The sequence below is a fragment of the Anomaloglossus baeobatrachus genome, chromosome 3 (genome assembly GCF_048569485.1).
Source record: "Anomaloglossus baeobatrachus isolate aAnoBae1 chromosome 3, aAnoBae1.hap1, whole genome shotgun sequence".
In the NCBI taxonomy this organism is placed as follows: Eukaryota; Metazoa; Chordata; class Amphibia; order Anura; family Aromobatidae; genus Anomaloglossus; species Anomaloglossus baeobatrachus.
In genome coordinates, this window is record NC_134355.1 from 648,787,941 (window position 1) to 648,808,468 (window position 20,528).

The following is a 20,528-nucleotide window of genomic DNA, read 5'->3' on the forward strand; positions in this document are numbered from 1 at the left end:
ATTTAACCCCTTAAAGACCGCGGGCAGTAAAATTACGTCCTAGCGGTCATAACGTTACTGCCCGCGGTCCTCCGACGGCAGCATGCCGCGATCAGCGCACATCTCAGCTGATTTTCACAGCTGAGATGTGTGCCTGCTAGGCACGAGCAGAATAGTTATCTGCTCGTGCCGTTTAACCCCTTAAATGGCGTTGTCAATATGTAACAGCGCCATTATAAGCGCGATCGCGGTAAACTTTTACTTACCGCCCGATACCGGAAGTCACGTGACGCGATCACGTGACTTCCGGTAGTTGTCATGGTAGCACAGGGTCATGTGATGACTCCTGTACTACACATGAATTGCTTTCACTTTCACTGTGCCCATGGCCCAGTGAAAAAGAAAGTGAGCGTATGTGCTGTTTACAGCGGTATAGCTGTGATCAGCAGATAGTGCAGAGCGATCGGAATGCTGATCGCAATAGCCCCCTAGGGGGACCAGTAAAATAAAAATAAAAAGTTAAAAAAAAGTTTTAAAAAATTTAAAAAAAAACAAAAAAAACTAAAAGTTCAAATCACCCCTCATTCGCCCCATTGAAAATTAAAGGGTTAAAAAAATAAAACATATACACACGTTTGGTATCGCCGCGTTCAGAAACGCCCGATCTATCAAAATATAAAATCAATTAATCTCATCAGTATACTGCGTAGTGGCAAAAAAATTCCAAACGGCAAAACGACGGTTTTTGTCGCCACAACTTTTGCGCAAAATGCAAGAAGAGGCGATCAAAACGTAGCATCTACGCAAAAATGGTACCGTTAAAAACGTCAGCTCGAGACACAAAAAATAAGCCGTCACTGAGCCATCGATCCCGAAAAATGAAAACACTACGGGTCACGGAATATGGCGTAAAATGTGCGCCACTTTTTTCAGACAAACTTCCAAATTTTTTTTAACCCCTTATATAAAAGTAAACCTATACATGTTTGGTGTCTACGAACTCGCACTGACCTGAGGCATCAGACCAACACAGCAGTTTTACCATATGGTGAACACAGTGAATAAAATATCTCAAAAACAATAGTGCTATCGCACTTTTTTGCAATTTTTCTGCATTTGGAATTTTTTTGCCGTTTTCCAGTACACTATATGTTAAAACTTATGGTTTTGTTTAAAAGTACAGCTCGTTCCGCAAAAAATGAGCCCTCAAATGACCATATTGACTGAAAAATAAAAAAGTTAAGTCTCTCAGAAAAAGAATGGCGAAAAAAAAATACCGGAAAGCGAAAAATCGGCCATTCGTGAAGAGGTTAACTTTAAACCGGTTTTTCTGTTCAATGTACTTTCTAAAAGTTTTTTTCATATCACAATCTGTAAAAAAGAAAAAAAAAAAAGTTAGTCCCAGAGTAAAAATTACCAGATTTTTAGACTCCAATTTCCTGTCCTTTTTAGAAAGTGTTTACTGCCGTTTCAATACCTCAAAACTGTCCCGGATTTAGTGGGACTGTCCCGATTTGTGGGCTCTCTCCCGCAGTCCCACTGATCACAGCTCTTGTCCCAGTTCCTCCTCTCTGTGCAGTTAGTAAATTAACTCAGTTCAGTGCATAAATTAAATTTATCTGCTCTGGTTTCCCAAACAGGATTAGAATTCATGAGCTTGTGAGCTCTGTGACCATAGGGAGCAGCTCTACCTTTAAGCCACTGCCTGTATTCAAGGGCAGAGGAGGATTTGATATGGTGGAAAAACTTTGCCAATTATTTTATTTTTTTATTTTTTAAATAAAAAAAAACCCCTAAATTAAACCGTATGTGACATTCTGACTATACTTTCCCTTTATAAGGGTTTCTTTGTCGCTCCATTGGGAGACCCAGACAATTGGAGACCCAGACAATTGGGGTGTATAGCTCATGCCTCCGGAGGCCACACAAAGTATTACACTAAAAGTGTAAAGCCCCTCCCCTTCTGCCTATACACCCCCCGTGCATCACGGGTTCCTCAGTTTACATGCTTTGTGCGAAGGAGGTCAGACATCCACGCATTAGCTCCACAGCTTGGTCAGCAGCAGCTGCTGACTATGTCGGATGGAAGAAAAGAGGGCCCATAACAGGGCACCCAGCATGCTCCCTTCTCACCCCACTCTTGTCGGCGGTGTTGTTAAGGTTGAGGTACCCATTGCGGGTACGGAGGCTGGAGCCCACATGCTGTTTTCCTTCCCCATCCCTTGATGGGCTCTGGGGAAGTGGGATCCTAATTCGCTCTCCAGACACTGAGACCGTGCTCCATCCACAGCACCTGGGGTATCTGCTGGACAAGGAGCCGAGTATCGTCAGGGACACTGCTGCTTTGAGGTACTCTGTGTCCCCGTGGGGACCGCACACAGAATCACTCCAGCATTGCTGGGTGTGTTAGTGCACCGGGGACCGCGGCGCTGACCGCGTTTGTGTCAGCACACACTACAGCGTGCTGGTGTGCTTGGTTTACTAGAGACTACCACCTGACCGCGCGCTGCCATTGCAACACGGCAGCGCGCCTGGGATTGTTTGTACGCCGAGGACTTCCGCGCAGACCGAGCTTATACGCCGGCCGCGCTTATAACTTGAGTCCCCGGCTTTTCAGGCCTAGTCTCGGTCTTTTCCCGCCCCCAGGCCTGTCAGTCAGGGGAAGGGAGAGATGTTGTGCAGAACGTCAGCACTGAGGGCTGGAGCGTGCTTTGCATACTCCACCCCCCTCACTGTGCACAGTGGGGCACCAGACTCCCGCACTTTTTCGGGCACGCCCACGGCCTCCTCCTCTCCTCAGGACGCCGGCAGCCATTCCTGTCAGCTCTTCCGACGCTGGAGAGGGGAGACAAGCTCTGGGAGACCCAGGCAGCGTTTCTGGTGACCACACAACCGCTTGAGCGGTCGGTAAGCAGCACCTATGGTGCTGGCCCCACTAGTGCAGTAGTGTACATATAGATTATATCCTTATATGCTATACTTTACACTGTATGGTGCACGATTGATTTTTGGCTATATACCCTCCGGGATTGCTCAGAGGACACAACAGCATGTCGTCCACAAGAAGCAATGGTGCCAAAGCACAGATTTACTATGCTGCCTGCGCTGCATGTACGGCTATACTACCGGTAGGTTCCACTGACCCTCATTGTGTGCAATGCTCGGCCCCTGTGGCACTTGCTCGGCCGGAGCCCCTGCGAAGGGGGGCCCAGGGGGAACCACCAGCTAACACTGTCCATGTGACGGGGACAGAGTTTGCAGTTTTTACTGATAGACTTTCTGAGACTATGGCTAAGATATTAGAAGCTTTGCAGTCCAGACCGGTATCTCAGACCATGGGCACTGTGGAATCACTGCACCATGGTCCACCTCAGTTGGAGCAACAATGTCCTCCCGGGGTGTCTCATAGGTCCCAGGGTGAGGTCTCTGACACGGACCGCAGTCCCAGACCACCTAAGCGAGCTCGCTGCGAAACTCCCTCGACATCATCACACTCTCTGTATGATGAAGCGGAGGTAGCTGATCAGGATTCTGATCCTGAGGCCGCTCTCAACCTAGATACACCTGATGGGGACGCCATAGTGAATGATCTTATCGCGTCCATCAATCAAATGTTGGATATTTCTCCCTCAGGTCCTCCAGTGGAGGAGTCAGTTTCTCAGCAGGAGAAATTCCGTTTTAGGTTTCCCAAGCGTACCACGAGTATGTTTCTGGACCACTCTGACTTCAGAGACGCAGTCCAGAAACACCGAGCTTGTCCTGATAAGCGTTTTTCCAAGCGCCTTAAGGATACACGTTATCCATTTCCCCCTGACGTGGTCAAGGGCTGGACTCAGTGTCCCAAGGTGGATCCCCCAATCTCCAGACTGGCGGCTAGATCCATAGTCGCAGTGGAAGATGTGGCTTCCCTCAAGGATGCTACTGACAGGCAGATGGAGCTCTGGTTGAAATCCATCTTTGAAGCCATCGGCGCATCTTTTGCCCCAGCATTTGCATCAGTATGGGCACTCCAAGCTATCTCAGCGGGTCAAGCGCAGATTGACGCAATCACACGTACGTCTGCGCCGCAAGTGGCGTCCATAACCACTCAGACGACGGCATTTGCGTCCTACGCTATTAATGCCATCCTGGACTCTGCCAGCCGTACGGCGGTTGCAGCCGACAATTCGGTGGCAATACGCAGGGCATTGTGGCTACGGGAATGGAAGGCAGATTCGGCTGCCAAAAAGTGCTTAACCAGTTTGCCATTTTCTGGTGACCGTTTGTTTGGTGAGCGATTGGATGAAATAATCAAGCAATCCAAGGGAAAGGATACATCCTTACCCCAGGCCAAACCAAACATACCCCAACAGAGGAGGGGACAGTCGAGGTTTCGGTCCTTTCGGGGCGCGGGCAGGTCCCAATTCTCCTCGTCCAAAAGGCCTCAGAAGGATCAGACAAAATCCGATTCATGGCGGTCTAAGTCACGTCCTAAAAAGACCGCTGGAGGTGCCGCTACCAAAGCGGCCTCCTCATGACTTTCAGTCTCCTCACACCGCATCCTCGGTCGGTGGCAGGCTCTCCCGCTTTTGCGACACCTGGCTGCCACAGGTAAAAGACCGTTGGGTGAGAGACATTCTGTCTCACGGTTACAGGATAGAGTTCAGCTCTCGTCCCCCGACTCGATTCTTCAGAACATCTCCGCCTCCCGAGCGAGCCGATGCTCTTCTGCAGGCGGTGGACACTCTAAAGGCGGAAGGAGTGGTGATCCCGGTTCCTCTTCAGCAACAGGGTCACGGTTTTTACTCAAACCTGTTTGTGGTTCCAAAGAAAGACGGGTCCTTCCGTCCTGTCCTGGACCTAAAACTGCTCAACAAACACGTAAAGACCAGGCGGTTCCGGATGGAATCCCTTCGCTCCGTCATCGCCTCAATGTCCCAGGGAGACTTCCTTGCATCGGTCGATATCAAAGATGCGTATCTTCACGTACCGATTGCTCCAGAGCATCAGCGCTTCCTGCGTTTCGCCATAGCAGACGAACACCTTCAGTTCGTGGCACTGCCGTTCGGCCTGGCGACAGCCCCACGGGTTTTCACCAAGGTCATGGCTAGGTCATGGCTAGGTCATGGCTACAGGTGATTTGATGTTTCTTGGTTCTGTACGGTCCTGAGGAAGGGAGCGGAGCTCCTGAAACGCGTAGACCTATGCCAATAAAGATACGTTAATCTTACTGTTCCTGAAGTGATCTGTGGCGCGGCATTATCACCTATATCCACCACTCTCTGTTATCTGCCATCGGGTGGCTGCTGCCTGGATCGTTAATTTACATGCTGTTTAAGGGGTTGTGACTTGCACAACTCCATCTGGTGAGTATATACTCTCCCCCCTCACCCCATTTTATTGGGGTAATACCCTATTGCGCTTCTTTGTCCACAGCTTATACACATGGCTACAGTAGTGGCGGTCCTTCACTCTCAGGGACACTCGGTGATTCCTTACTTAGACGATCTCCTAGTCAAGGCACCCTCTCAAGAGGCATGCCAACACAGCCTCAATGCTACTTTAGAGACTCTCCAGAGTTTCGGTTGGATCATCAATTTTCCAAAGTCAAATCTGACTCCGGCCCAATCACTGACATATCTTGGCATGGAGTTTCATACTCTCTCAGCGATAGTGAAGCTTCCGCTGAACAAACAGCGTTCACTGCAGACAGGGGTGCAATCTCTCCTTCTAGGTCAGTCACACCCCCTGAGACGCCTCATGCACCTCCTAGGGAAGATGGTAGCAGCAATGGAGGCAGTTCCTTTTGCGCAGTTTCATCTGCGCCCACTTCAATGGGACATTCTCCGCAAATGGGACAGGAAGTCGACGTCCCTCGACAGGAACGTCTCCCTCTCCCAAGCAGCCAAAGCTTCCCTTCGGTGGTGGCTTCTTCCCACTTCATTGTCGAAGGGGAAATCCTTCCTACCCCCATCCTGGGCGGTGGTCACGACGGACGCGAGTCTGTCAGGGTGGGGAGCAGTCTTTCTCCACCACAGGGCTCAGGGTACGTGGACTCAGCAGGAGTCCTCCCTTCAGATCAATGTTCTGGAGATCAGGGCAGTGTATCTTGCCCTAAAAGCGTTCCAGCAGTGACTGGAAGGCAAGCAGATCCGAATTCAGTCGGACAACTCCACAGCGGTGGCTTACATCAACCACCAGTCGTCAGGCTTTCCAGGAAGTTCAGCGGATTCTGATGTGGGTGGAAGCCACGGCCTCCACCATATCCGCAGTTCACATCCCGGGCGTAGAAAACTGGGAAGCAGATTTTCTCAGTCGCCAGGGCATGGACGCAGGGGAATGGTCTCTTCACCCGGACGTGTTTCAGGAGATCTGTTGCCGCTGGGGGATGCCGGACGTCGACCTAATGGCGTCCCGGCACAACAACAAGGTCACGGCATTCATGGCACGATCTCACGATCACAGAGCTCTGGCGGCAGACGCCTTAGTTCAAGATTGGTCGCAGTTTCAACTCCCTTATGTGTTCCCACCTCTGGCACTGTTACCCATAGTGATACGCAAGATCAGGTCAGACTGCCGCCACGCCATTCTCGTCGCTCCAGACTGGCCGAGGAGGTCGTGGTACCCGGATCTGTGGCATCTCACGGTGGGCCAACCGTGGGCACTGCCAGACCGTCCAGACTTGCTGTCTCAAGGGCCGTTTTTCCATCTGAATTCTGCGGCCCTCAACCTGACTGTGTGGCCATTGAGTCCTGGATCCTAGCGTCTTCAGGGTTATCTCAAGAGGTCATTGCCACTATGAGACAGGCCAGGAAACCAACGTCTGCCAAGATCTACCACAGGACGTGGAAGATATTCCTTTCTTGGTGCTCTGATCAGGGATTTTCTCCCTGGCCATTTGCATTGCCCACGTTTCTTTCCTTTCTTCAATCAGGATTGGAAAAAGGTTTGTCGCTCGGCTCCCTTAAGGGACAAGTCTCAGCGCTCTCTGTGTTCTTTCAGAAGCGTCTTGCCAGGCTTTCTCAGGTACGCACGTTCCTGCAAGGGGTTTGTCACATTGTTCCTCCTTACAGGCGGCCGTTAGAACCCTGGGATCTGAACAGGGTTCTGCTGGCCCTTCAGAAGGCACCCTTTGAACCTTTGAAAGATATTTCTCTTTCTCGCCTTTCGCAGAAAGTGGTCTTCCTAGTAGCAGTCACCTCACTTCGGAGAGTGTCTGAGCTAGCAGCGCTGTCATGCAAAGCCCCTTTCCTGGTGTTTCACCAGGATAAGGTGGTGCTGCGCCCGGTTCCGGAATTCCTTCCTAAGGTGGTATCCACCTTTCATCTCAATCAGGATATCTCCTTGCCTTCTTTTTGTCCTCATCCAGTTCATCAATGTGAAAGGGATTTGCATTTGTTAGAACTGGTGAGAGCACTCAGAATCTACATTTCCCGTATGGCGCCTCTGCGCCGCTCGGATGCACTCTTTGTCCTTGTCGCTGGTCAGCGTAAGGGGTTACAGGCTTCCAAATCCACCCTGGCTCGGTGGATCAAGGAACCAATTCTTGAAGCCTACCGTTCTTCTGGGCTTCCGGTTCCCTCAGGGCTAAAGGCCCATTCTACCAGAGCCGTCGGTGCGTCCTGGGCTTTACGACACCAGGCGACGGCTCAGCAGGTGTGCCAGGCGGCTACCTGGTCGAGCCTGCACACTTTCACCAAACACTATCAGGTGCATGCCTATGCTTCGGCGGATGCCAGCCTAGGTAGACGAGTCCTTCAGGCGGCGGTTGCCCACCTGTAGGAACGGGCCGTTTTACGGCTCTATTATGAGGTATTATTTTACCCACCCAGGGACTGCTTTGGGACGTCCCAATTGTCTGGGTCTCCCAATGGAGCGACAAAGAAGAAGGGAATTTTGTTTACTTACCGTAAATTCCTTTTCTTCTAGCTCCAATTGGGAGACCCAGCACCCGCCCTGTTGTTTTTTCGTGTACACATGTTGTTCATGTTGAATGGTTTCAGTTCTCCGAGATTCTTCGGATTGAAGTTACTTTAAACCAATTTATTTGCTTTCCTCCTTCTTGCTTTTGCACTAAAACTGAGGAACCCGTGATGCACGGGGGGTGTATAGGCAGAAGGGGAGGGGCTTTACACTTTTAGTGTAATACTTTGTGCGGCCTCCGGAGGCATGAGCTATACACCCCAATTGTCTGGGTCTCCAATTGTCTGGGTCTCCCAATTGGAGCTAGAAGAAAAGGAATTTACGGTAAGTAAACAAAATTCCCTTCTTTACCACTAATACATAAGATATTGCTATACTCCAGCTGTCGTGATCCCCTCCGATCCTCCGGGTTTTCCTGCCCCTTCTAGGAGTAGTGCAGGGCACATACCTTTGCTCTCGGGATCGTCAGGGATCCCTAAGGTCCAGACAGAACGTTATCTTACGGTAGTTTCCAGGTGGAAATACTAGTAACCTTCTCTGGATTTTGCTCCTAGAAGTTCTTACATATTTATTGTGGTGGGCCGAGAAATGATGACGCCATCTTTTTATTTTTTTCCTCCTCAGTGTGTCAGGTGATAGCAATGTATGAATATATCGCCAATAACGAGGACGAGCTGAACTTCGGCAAAGGACAGCTCATCAATGTCATCAACAAGGACGACGCAGACTGGTGGCAAGGGGAGATCAACGGCGCCACAGGCCTGTTTCCTTCTAATTACGTCAAGATGACGACGGAGTGTGACCCCAGCCAGCAGTGTGAGTACCGACCCCTAATCTGTCACCTCTTACATTTCCTAGTCTTGAACTGTAGTTGATATTTTAAGAGGCGGCAATCTGGCTTGTCTGTCCTGGGCAGCCCTTACTTCAGAACAGGTCACTTGTTACTGATTACTTGCTCTTCATTGGTGCTATGGACAAAGTATGCAATAATACCGCATATACACTGCAGGTACAAAGTATGCAATAATACCGCATCTATACTGCAGGTACAAAGTATGCAATAATACCACATCTACACTGCAGGTACAAAGTATGCAATAATACCACATCTATACTGCAGGTACAAAGTATGCAATAATACCGCATCTACACTGCAGGTACAAAGTATGCAATAATACCACATCTATACTGCAGGTACAAAGTATGCAATAATACCACATCTACACTGCAGGTACAAAGTATCCAGTAATACCACATCTATACTGCAGGTACAATATATGCAATAATACCGCATCTACACTGCAGGTACAAAGTATGCAATAATACCGCATCTACACTGCAGGTACAAAGTATGCAATAATACCGCATCTACACTGCAAGTACAAAGTATGCAATAATACCGCATCTACACTGCAGGTACAAAGTATCCAATAATACCACATCTATACTGCAGGTACAAAGTATCCAATAATACCACATCTATACTGCAGGTACAAAGTATCCAATAATACCACATCTATACTGCAGGTACAAAGTATCCAATAATACCACATCTATTTTGCAGGTACAAAATATGCAATAATACCGCATCTACACTGCAGGTACAAAGTATCCAGTAATATCACATCTACACTGCAGGTACAAAGTATGCAATAATACCGCATCTACACTGCAGCTACAAAGTATGCAATAATACCGCATCTACACTGCAGCTACAAAGTATCCAATAATACCGCATCTACACTGCAGGTACAAAGTATCCAATAATACCACATCTATACTGCAGGTACAAAATATGCAATAATACTGCATCTATACTGCAGGTACAAAGTATCCAGTAATACCGCATCTACACTGCAAGTACAAAGTATGCAATAATACCGCATCTACACTGCAGCTACAAAGTATGCAATAATACCGCATCTACACTGCAGGTACAAAGTATCCAATAATACCGCATCTACACTGCAGCTACAAAGTATCCAATAAGTAAAAAATACCAAAAGACACGACCAATCCCGTGCCATCTTTTGAATATGGATAGAGCCATATACAGATAAATGATTAAACAAAGAAAGAACAATACTGTACAACGACTCGATTGCAAAAACACTTGAATTTTATTCATATAGAAAATTTATTTAGTATAACACATAAAAGAGTGATAAAAAGTAGAGACAGATGGTTTGTGCCACCAGGTGGCGCTCACCACAACATGCGGCAGGCAAAAGTACGTGTGCAACGATAATATTCACTTGTATACAACCTAAGGCTCACCTATGGAAAAGGTGGCCCAGGTTAAGACATGTTACAAATAGATAAAGTGCAAAAAGCTGCTGATCCAAGACACCAAGGAATCAAATGACAAATGACTAAAAATATCCCTAGATCAGCAGCTGTACTCTTATCATACCTGAGGATGTGGTGGGAACCCTGAACCCCGACCTATAGGTTTCGTTGATGATTCTTCTTCCGGGGGTGGTCCGCCCCCGGAAGAAGAATCATCAACGAAACCTATAGGTCGGGGTTCAGGGTTCCCACCACATCCTCAGGTATGATAAGAGTACAGCTGCTGATCTAGGGATATTTTTAGTCATTTGTCATTTGATTCCTTGGTGTCTTGGATCAGCAGCTTTTTGCACTTTATCTATTTGTAACATGTCTTAACCTGGGCCACCTTTTCCATAGGTGAGCCTTAGGTTGTATACAAGTGAATATTATCGTTGCACACGTACTTTTGCCTGCCGCATGTTGTGGTGAGAGCGCCACCTGGTGGCACAAACCATCTGTCTCTACTTTTTATCACTCTTTTATGTGTTATACTAAATAAATTTTCTATATGAATAAAATTCAAGTGTTTTTGCAATCGAGTCGTTGTACAGTATTGTTCTTTCTTTGTTTAAAGTATCCAATAATACCGCATCCACACTGCAGGTACAAAGTATCCAATAATACCACATCTATACTGCAGGTACAAAATATGCAATAATACTGCATCTACACTGCAGGTACAAAGTATCCAGTAATACCGCATCTACACTGCAGGTACAAAGTATCCAGTAATACCGCATCTACACTGCTGGTACAAAATATGCAATAATACTGCATCTGCACTGCAGGTACAAAGTATCCAGTAATACCGCATCTACACTGCAGGTACAAAGTATCCAGTAATACCACATCTATACTGCAGGTACAAAATATGCCATAATACTGCATCTACACTGCAGGTACAAAGTATCCAGTAATACCGTATCTACACTGCTGGTACAGAGTATGCAATAATACCGCATCTACACTGCAGGTACAAAGTATCCAATAATACCACATCTATACTGCAGGTACAAAATATGCCATAATACTGCATCTACATTGCAGGTACAAAGTATCCAGTAATACCGCATCTACACTGCAGGTAATGTAACCTGTGCATTTACTGCAATGCACTGAGGTTGTAACTACCTACATTATATGTGACAGTCGTTAGTGTATTGGTGCACTGTAGATTTTTGCAAGTATCTTATACATCACTGAGGCAGAAAAATAAGCTCCATCCGTGCGGTGATCAATATTCCATTCTGTACAGTGAAGTACTTCTATAATGAAACGTTTTGGGTTAGATGGTAACATAAGTGAGGTAGTATAGAAATTATATTATTGCACTTAGGAGGCTGTATTCTAAAAGTTAAATTTTTGTGCATAGGATCAGTATTATAGTAGATATATTGTATACAGGGGCAGTATTATAGTAGGTATATTCTTGTACATAGGGGCAGTATTATAGTAGTTATATTCTTGTACATAGGGGCAGTATTATAGTAGGTATATTCTTGTACATAGGAGGCAGTATTATAGTAGTTATATTCTTGTACATAGGAGCAGTATTATAGTAGTTATATTGTATACAGGGGCAGTATTATAGTAGGTATATTCTTGTACATAAAGGCAATATTATAGTAGTTATATTCTTGTACATAGGGTCAGTATTATAGTAGTTATATTCTTGTACATAGGGGCAGTATTATAGTAGTTATATTCTTGTACATAGGGGCAGTATATTAGTAGTTATATTCTTGTACCTAGGGGCAGTATTATAGTAGTTATATTCTTGTACATAGGGGCAGTATTATAGTAGTTATATTCTTGTACATAGGGGCAGTATTATAGTAGTTATATTCTTGTATATAGGAGCAGTATTATAGTAGTTATATTCTTGTACATAGGGGCAGTATTATAGTAGTTATATTCTTGTACATAGGAGCAGTATTATAGTAGTTACATTCTTGTACATAGGGGCAGTATTATAGCAGTTATATTCTTCTACATAGGAGCAGTATTATAGTAGTTATATTCTTCTACATAGGAGCAGTATTATAGTAGTTATATTCTTCTACATAGGAGCAGTATTATAGTAGTTATATTCTTGTACATAGAGGGCAGTATTATAGTAGATATATTCTTGTACATAGGGGGCAGTATTATAGTAGTTATATTGTATACAGGGGCAGTATTATAGTAGGTATATTCTTGTACATAAAGGCAGTATTATAGTAGTTATATTCTTGTATATAGGGGCAGTATTATAGTAGGTATATTCTTGTACATAGGGGCAGTATTATAGTAGTTATATTCTTGTACATAGGAGCAGTATTATAGTAGTTATATTCTTGTACATAGGAGCAGTATTATAGTAGTTATATTCTTGTACATAGGAGCAGTATTATAGTAGTTATATTCTTGTACATAGGAGCAGTATTATAGTAGTTATATTCTTGTACATAGGGGCAGTATTATAGTAGTTATATTCTTGTACATAGGGAGCAGTATTATAGTAGTTATAGTCTTATACATAGGGGCAGTATTATAGTAGTTATGTTCTTGTACATAGGAGCAGTATTATAGTAGTTATATTCTTGTACATAGGAGCAGTATTATAGTAGTTATATTCTTGTACATAGAGGCAGTATTATAGTAGTTATATTCTTGTACATAGGGGCAGTATTATAGTAGTTATAGTCTTATACATAGGTGCAGTATTATAGTAGTTATATTCTTGTACATAGGAGCAGTATTATAGTAGTTATATTCTTGTACATAGGAGCAGTATTATAGTAGTTATATTCTTGTACATAGGGGCAGTATTATAGTAGTTATAGTCTTATACATAGGGGCAGTATTATAGTAGTTATGTTCTTGTACATAGGAGCAGTATTATAGTAGTTATATTCTTGTACATAGGAGCAGTATTATAGTAGTTATATTCTTGTACATAGGAGCAGTATTATAGTAGTTATATTCTTGTACATAGGAGCAGTATTATAGTAGTTATATTCTTGTACATAGGGGCAGTATTATAGTAGTTATATTCTTGTACATACAGGGCAGTATTATAGTAGATATATTCTTGTACATACAGGGCAGTATTATAGTAGATATATTCTTGTACATGGGGGGCAGTATTATAGTAGATATATTCTTGGACATAAGGCACGGTATCATTATAGTGGATATAGTCTTGTACATGGAGAGCTGTGTTAGACGTTAGTTCACACGTTGCATTTTTGCTGTGTTTTCTCATGGGTTTTATGCAAATTTAAAGCTACTTTTAATAGCCCCAGCAAAGGCTATATGATTTCAGAAATCTCATGCACACCATTTTGTTTTGGTTTTTTTTCTGACTGAAATTGAAATCTGTATTTTTGACTGAAGCCGCGAGACAATTCTTTGTCAGTTCTAAATGCTAAAGCGTCCATAGGAAAGATTATAAAAAATAAACAATAAAAAAAACCCTGAAGTACTCCTCTCTCAGACTGTGCCATTCTCACAATGTCAGCACTTTGATATTTGTCAGGAAATCCACTCTGATGGCGTACTGAAAGGCTGCAGCCGATCAGCGGATGCTGCAGCAGTCACCTGAGATTAATATGTCACTTGACCGCTCTCAGACATGACGCCGGTGTGGGAGAGCAGATGTTTTACTATAGACGTTGTAGCAGGGGGTTGTCCGGTAGTGGGATCTGTATGAAGTAGCCTGAAAAATTAGGAACTATAGCTCATTTTTTTTTTTTGTGCTTGTTTAATAACGTGTGTTTTCATTGTCGCCATGTTCTCTGCTTTCTCTCCAGGACACAGTTTTGTCTGCCTGTATGAAAGCACCACAGAGACCCACTATCCCAGTGTATGACTATTGTGTGGAGAGCGCCTCGATCATTGGCTTCAGATCCAATCGAAACAAAAACCGTAGCCCTCTGATGAGATCACACCGAGCAATCACCTTACCATGTTGCCTTTTGGTTTCATTTTATGTGTGGACGGATAGTGGGTCTTTGTGGGTCTTCCATAGCTTTGCCGCTTGGCTTCAGGTGGTTTGGTAGCTCTTCGGCCTACTAGAACCCGGTGCCGCTGAATCTCGCACTTCCCGGGTTCTAACTTCAGCTTTATTCTATGGGGTCTGGGCACACAAAGACCCACTAAACCGCTCCTCATCTCTTATTTATCACCTTGTCATATATTATTTCTGCTTACAATGATGGTATTATACTAACATTACAATATTTGCTGAGACTTTTAGTCCTTATGGTACTATGGGAACCTTACGTTGGTTCCCTCTTCTGTTTCCATGTATTTGGCTGCATCGTAAACACTCGTGCAATGGTTTCTTTAGTTTTCGGGGGGTCTGGTGGGTTCTTTAGAGATAGCGATGAGTATACTGTATATTTTTGGGGATTTCGAAGCCAGTCGTAAGCTTTCTGAATTGTGCAAAACTACAACTCCCAGCATGCCCTGACCGACCATGCCGAAAGTTGTAGTAGGTTCTAAAGCCAAAAGAATTTCCATCTAAAAGAAAAAACATCACCATATTTTAATTTTTCCTATATTATATGTCTACTTCCACTTTGCAGATATTGATTTTAGGGTGTGTAAAAACTAAAAAAAAAGTGGGTGATGACGCAAGAGGAGCTGTAATATTGGTCAAGCAGCTTTTCCAGAAACTGGCACATGATGTACTGGTGACTCTATATAATCATAAGCAAATATGGTCTTGAAACTGGTTCCCATTCTGACAGCCAGCAAAGCCAAGTTTTACATTCTGTGTTTAGCTGTAATTACATTTTTTTTTTTTGGGGGTGTGGAGGGGGGGGTTCTATGCCACCAAAGTGTGTACATCATTGGTATGGAAAGGTACAATATTGCCAAAAAAAAGTATTCTGACAAAAAAAAAGTATTGCAGTCACTTCTGGGTATTGCCTGTGGAGCATTGCTGCCTCATGCAACAAAAATAATGTATGGTATTATGTGTAGGTTTGCTTTTTATTTGCAGTCGTATGTAAAAATATAATGGTTTTGGAGGGGGGGGAGGACCTGTTTAGAAACTGCGCCTCCTTGCTCCTGCAGTTGCAGTTTAAAGGGGTATTCTGAAGTTATTAAATTGATTTAATTAGAAAGCCTGAAGATAAGCAAGTTTGCAATTGACTTGCTTTTTTAATCTGCTTTCATCCCTCTGCAATGAGTGCTTTTATCTTACATTGTGTATAGTTGGATTCCATGCAGTTTGGCTACTAGTGGCTTCACAGACCCTGACCCCATTCCAGGAAGGGGGGAGTGTTAATTCCTAATCTCCCAGCCTCCTATCTCCAGCCCATTAATTTATATACAGCAGTTATTTGCTCGCATTAATTTATATACAGCAGTTATCTGCTCGCATTAATTTATATACAGCAGTTATATGCTCGCATTAATTTATGTACAGCAGTTATCTGCTGGCATTCCTTCCCCTCTGTCTCAGCTCCTGACAAGCTTCTGTTATCAATCCTGTAGAATTACAATCCCCAGTATCATGGAGCTGTGTGCCTGTTCAAATACTCTGTTTTCTTTGTGTAAATACAGGGATAGCTTTGTAGACTCCTGAACAAACCACTGATAGCTGAATGTGTTACAGGAGGAACCTGTGCTGAGTTTTATAGTTCTACTAATACTACAGCTCTGCTACTTAAGGATGAGAATCCGCCCCTCCATAAACCTGGAAGTGAGGAGACTGCAGAGTTGTAAGCTGCTGAAGAGACAACATGGGAATATAACCCATTTAACCATATTCAAGTGCATGGGATGGAATTGCATCTGGTATACTGGTTTGCACATTTTGAATGATCGTTTTATTTTACAGTCTTAAATGTATTGGTATATCCGCTGCTGAGTTTGTTTGACTTGAGGTGATATTGTAAGATCGTACGGCATGAAGGAGCGGTTATGGAGCCAAAAGAGCTTCTGTATTTACCGACAAGGATAATCTGAGTAATAAAGCTGGGATGAGAACTGGTAGGATGACATCCAAGCTTTATAAATCTGATTAATATAGCAAGTTGGGATGGGGACTAGTATAATATAAATCAAGTTTTAAAAAAATTGAATAAAGGTAACCTGTCAGGTGCAATATGCACCCAGAGCCACGAGCAGTTCTGGATGCATATTGCTAATCCCTGCATATAGTAGCATAGATAAAGAGATCTGTAGAAAAAGTTTTCCGAAAGATCTTTTTTCTTATGCTAATGAGACCAGGGACTAGTCTCAAGGGCGTTGTATCCCTCGACTAGTCCGCCCGCTTAGCATGTTACTACATCCACAGGGGCGTGCTAACATGCTATTCAATGCCCATTGCCCAGCGTCATCAGCATGGACGCGCGTACCAGTGTTCATTGTCACAGCCTCAGACGTTGGGTTTAGGCTCGGTGCACATGATCAAAAGTCCCCGGCACTTCTGGTCATGTGCACTATGCCTCTCTGAAGCCGGGACGCGTACAGCCAGCTTCATAGTGCGCATGACTGGAAGTGCGGTGACTTCTGATCATCCACACTGAGCTTAAACCCAGCATCTGAGGCAGTGAAAATGAACACAGGTACGCACGTAATCACTGGGCATTGAATAGGATGTTAATATGCCCCTATGGGCGGACTAGTCGGGGAATATAACTCCCTGTTCGACTAATCTCTGTGCTCATTAGCATATCATAATGCATCTTAATACTTTTTGTAAAGATCTCTTTAACTATGCTACTAGATACAGGGACGGTTAGGCAGGGATTAGCAATATGCACCCAGAACTGCTCGTGGTTCTGGGTGCATATTGGAGCGTACAGATTCCCTTTAAAAAAGCAAGTTTGGACTGGGACTTTATGATGATGACCAATTATGACAAATCTAATTAATAAAGTACGCTGGGATGGGGACTGTACAATGACAACCAAGCTTTAGAAATCTGATTAATAGCAAGCTGGGATTGGAACTAGTGTAATGATCACCAAGCTCAAAAAATACAAGCTGTGGTGCGGATTGGTACAATCACAACCAAGCTTTAAAGGGAACCGGTCACCAGTTTTTTGCCCTATAAGCTGCGGCCACCACCAGTGGGCTCTTATATACAGCATTCTAACTTGCTGTATATAAGAGCCCAGGCCGCTGTGTAGAACAAAAACACTTTATAATACTCACCTAAACCGGTCGCTGTGGTGAATGTGGCTCAATTGGGCATCTTCGTCCTCCGGTGCCGGCGCCTCCTCTTTCGGCCATCTTCGTCCTCCTTCTGAAGCCTGTGTGCATGACGCGTCTACATCATACACACTCGCCGGACCTGCACATGCGCACTACAATACTTTGATATGCCCTGCTCAGGACCTGAATGCCGGCGAGTGTGGATGACGTCGGACGCGTCATGCACCGTGGCTAGAGAAGAAGGAACACAAAGATGGCCAAAAGAGGCGGCGCTGGCACCGGAGGACGAAGACTCCCATTTGACCCACATCCGCCGCAGCTACCGGATTAGGTGAGTATTATTGAAGTGTTTTGTATGTTCTACACAGCGGCCTGGGCTCTTATATACAGCATGGTAGAATGCTGTATATAAGAGCCCACTGGTAGTGGCCACAGCTTATAGGGCAAAAAACTGGTGACAGGTTCCCTTTAAAAAAAAAATGTGATTAATAAAGCAATGATGGGATGGGGATTATACAATGGCATGATAACCTAGCTTTAAAAATCTGATTAATAAAGCAAGGTAGTATAAGCACTATATGATGACAACCCAACTTTTATTAATTTGATATATAAAACTAGCTGATGGAAAAACAAGCTTTAGAAATCTGGTTAGCTACTTTTAGGGGTACTTTGCACGCTGCGACATCGCTAGCCTATTGTAGCGATGCCGAGCGCTATAGTCCCCGCCCCCGTCGCAGATGCGATCTCATGTGATAGCTGCCGTAGCGAATATTATCGCTACGGCAGCTTCACACGCACTTACCTGCCCTGCGACGTCGCTCTGGTCAGCGACCCGCCTCCTTCCTAAGGGGGCGGGTCGTGCGGCATCACAGCGACGTCACACGGCAGGCGGCCAATAGAAGTGGAGATGAGCGGGACGTAAACATCCCGCCCACCTCCTTCCTTCCACATAGCCGGTGGAGGCAGGTAAGGAGATGTTCCTCGCTCCTGCGGCTTCATACACAGCGATGTGCGCTGCCGCAGGAACGAGGAACATCATCGTACCTGTCGCTTCAGCGAAATTATGGAAATGACCGACACTACACCGATCACCGATTTTCGCCGCTTTTGCAATCGTTTATCGGTGCTTCTAGGCTTTACACGTTGCGACGTCGTTACCAGCGCCGGATGTGCGTCACTTTCGATTTGACCCCGATGATATTGCAGTAGCGATGTCGCAACGTGCAAAGTACCCCTTATATTGATGAACTACTCATGGGAAAGGTCCATTGGAGCACCCAGCATTGCCACCACACCAATCAGCTGGTGCTGGTGGCGGCCGAATGTGATCTGTTGAATAAATGTGAGTTGATCTGCAGTACCCTGCTTTGACCACTACATAATTGATGGAGCTGTACTTTTCCATTCTGCATTTGATCACTTCTGGAGGGCATCTGGAACAGCTGATCGGTCGGGGTGCTGGGCATCCACCCCATCGGTCTGATATTGATCACCTATCCTGGATATAGGTCATCAATATAAAAGTAATGGACAACCCCTTTAAATAAAGCAAGTTAGGATTGAGACTTTAAGATGATGAACATTTTTAGAAATCTGATTAATAAAGCCAGCTAGGAAAGAAAATTATATGATGACCACCAAATTTTAAGCTAAACTGAAGAGGCACAATCAAAGCAGAATTTTTGCAAGCCGATTATTAGGTAGTGTGTGCACCCATATATTGTACAGACATGCTTACGATGCATAAGCCGCTACCAATGTCACCCACAGCAGTATACATTCAGCGCATTCCTTATACATAGGAGCATAGCGCCTCATGAGTATCACAGGTAAAAAAATATGGACATTTCAGAAATCGTTTATTAAACTTTAGAAGGAAAAGTTTCTGGAATAACATTTGAGCTCCTGTGATTTTTACAATGGCGGTTTCCATTTCTTATCGTGTCGCTCCACCTTGAAGCATCACTTAGAAATGTACATATACTGTTTGGCGAAAACTTGAGAACATTTAGCATTCTTTAGCTTGTATTGTAGCAATGTATTATGACTTTTGTATTAGTCTACTCCAGAGCTGCACTCAAAATTCTGCTGGCTGCTTCTTTGCTATGATTGTCACCGGCAGCGTATTATTAGTATTACTATTACTACAAGTGCAAAATTATTCACACCCTTTCCATTCATTATTTAGTAAAAGATGTTTTGGCATTTGGAAACAGTATTTATGTGATCGTATAAGCTGTAGACAATATTTTTTAATTTTTATTTTTAATGGTGGGAGTCTGACCACAGGACTCCCACCACTTTGCTAAAGATGGCGCCTTACTCCTCCTTCCCGTCCGTCAGCATTTTCATTGTATAGAGTGGTTTCTGCACGTGCATAATATCCAGCTACTGAGAACAGGTGGTAAATATCAAAGACGCACTCTAGCGCCTCTCTCTTCCGCATTAGAAGGTAAGCAGGGGATGCGACGCCACATCTTCAGATCTCCAAGGCGCCATGGGTACAAGCGGTAAGTATCGCTTACCTGTCACATGAATTGGATAGGTGCGTGATACATGCTGCAGGCGCTCTTGAGTCGGTGGCAATCCGTAGACGTGACATCACCGGCCCTGCTCACCTCCAGATGCGGAAGTGAACGGAGACTGATTTCCCCCTTCTGAAATCTGCTGTTGGTGGAGCTCATGAGAAGATTCCAGATCTTAAAGGGAACCTGTCACCAGATTTGGGCCCTATATGCTGCGGCCACCACCAGTGGACTCTTATATACACCATTCTAGCATGCTGTATATAAGAGCCCAGGCCGCTGTGTAGAACGTAAAAATCACTTTATAATACTCACTTAAAGGGCGGTGCAGTGCAGACTGGTCGGATGGGTGTCTCCATTCTCCGGTACCGGCAAATCCTCTTTCAGCCATCTTTGTCCTCCTTCTTCTGAAGCCTGGGTGCATGACGCGTCCTACGTCATCCACACCCGTCAGCATTGAGGTCCTGGGCAGGCGCACTAATCTGCTGTGCTCAGGACCTCAATGCCGGCTAGTGTGAATGACGTAGGACGCATCATGCACCCAGGCTGCAGAAAAAAAAAGGACAAAGATGGCCGAAAGAGGGGGTGCCGCACAAAAGAGAACGGAGACACCCATCTGACCAGCCTGCACCA

The 20,528-nt window shown here is 44.8% G+C and overlaps 1 protein-coding gene across 4 annotated transcripts in view; it reads left to right on the forward strand.

The window, feature by feature from the left end:
* ITSN2 (intersectin 2) overlaps window positions 1–20,528 on the forward strand; it is a 295,187-nt gene that overhangs the window by 216,302 nt on the left and 58,357 nt on the right. For 3 of the 4 annotated variants that reach the window (XM_075341157.1, XM_075341158.1, XM_075341159.1), the window contains one exon: window positions 8,506–8,697. In XM_075341157.1, the coding sequence (XP_075197272.1) occupies window positions 8,506–8,697 (192 nt within the window). Of the gene's footprint in view, window positions 1–8,505; window positions 8,698–14,006; window positions 14,997–20,528 lie in introns of those variants that run through there. The other variant, XM_075341160.1, reaches the window with a different exon arrangement.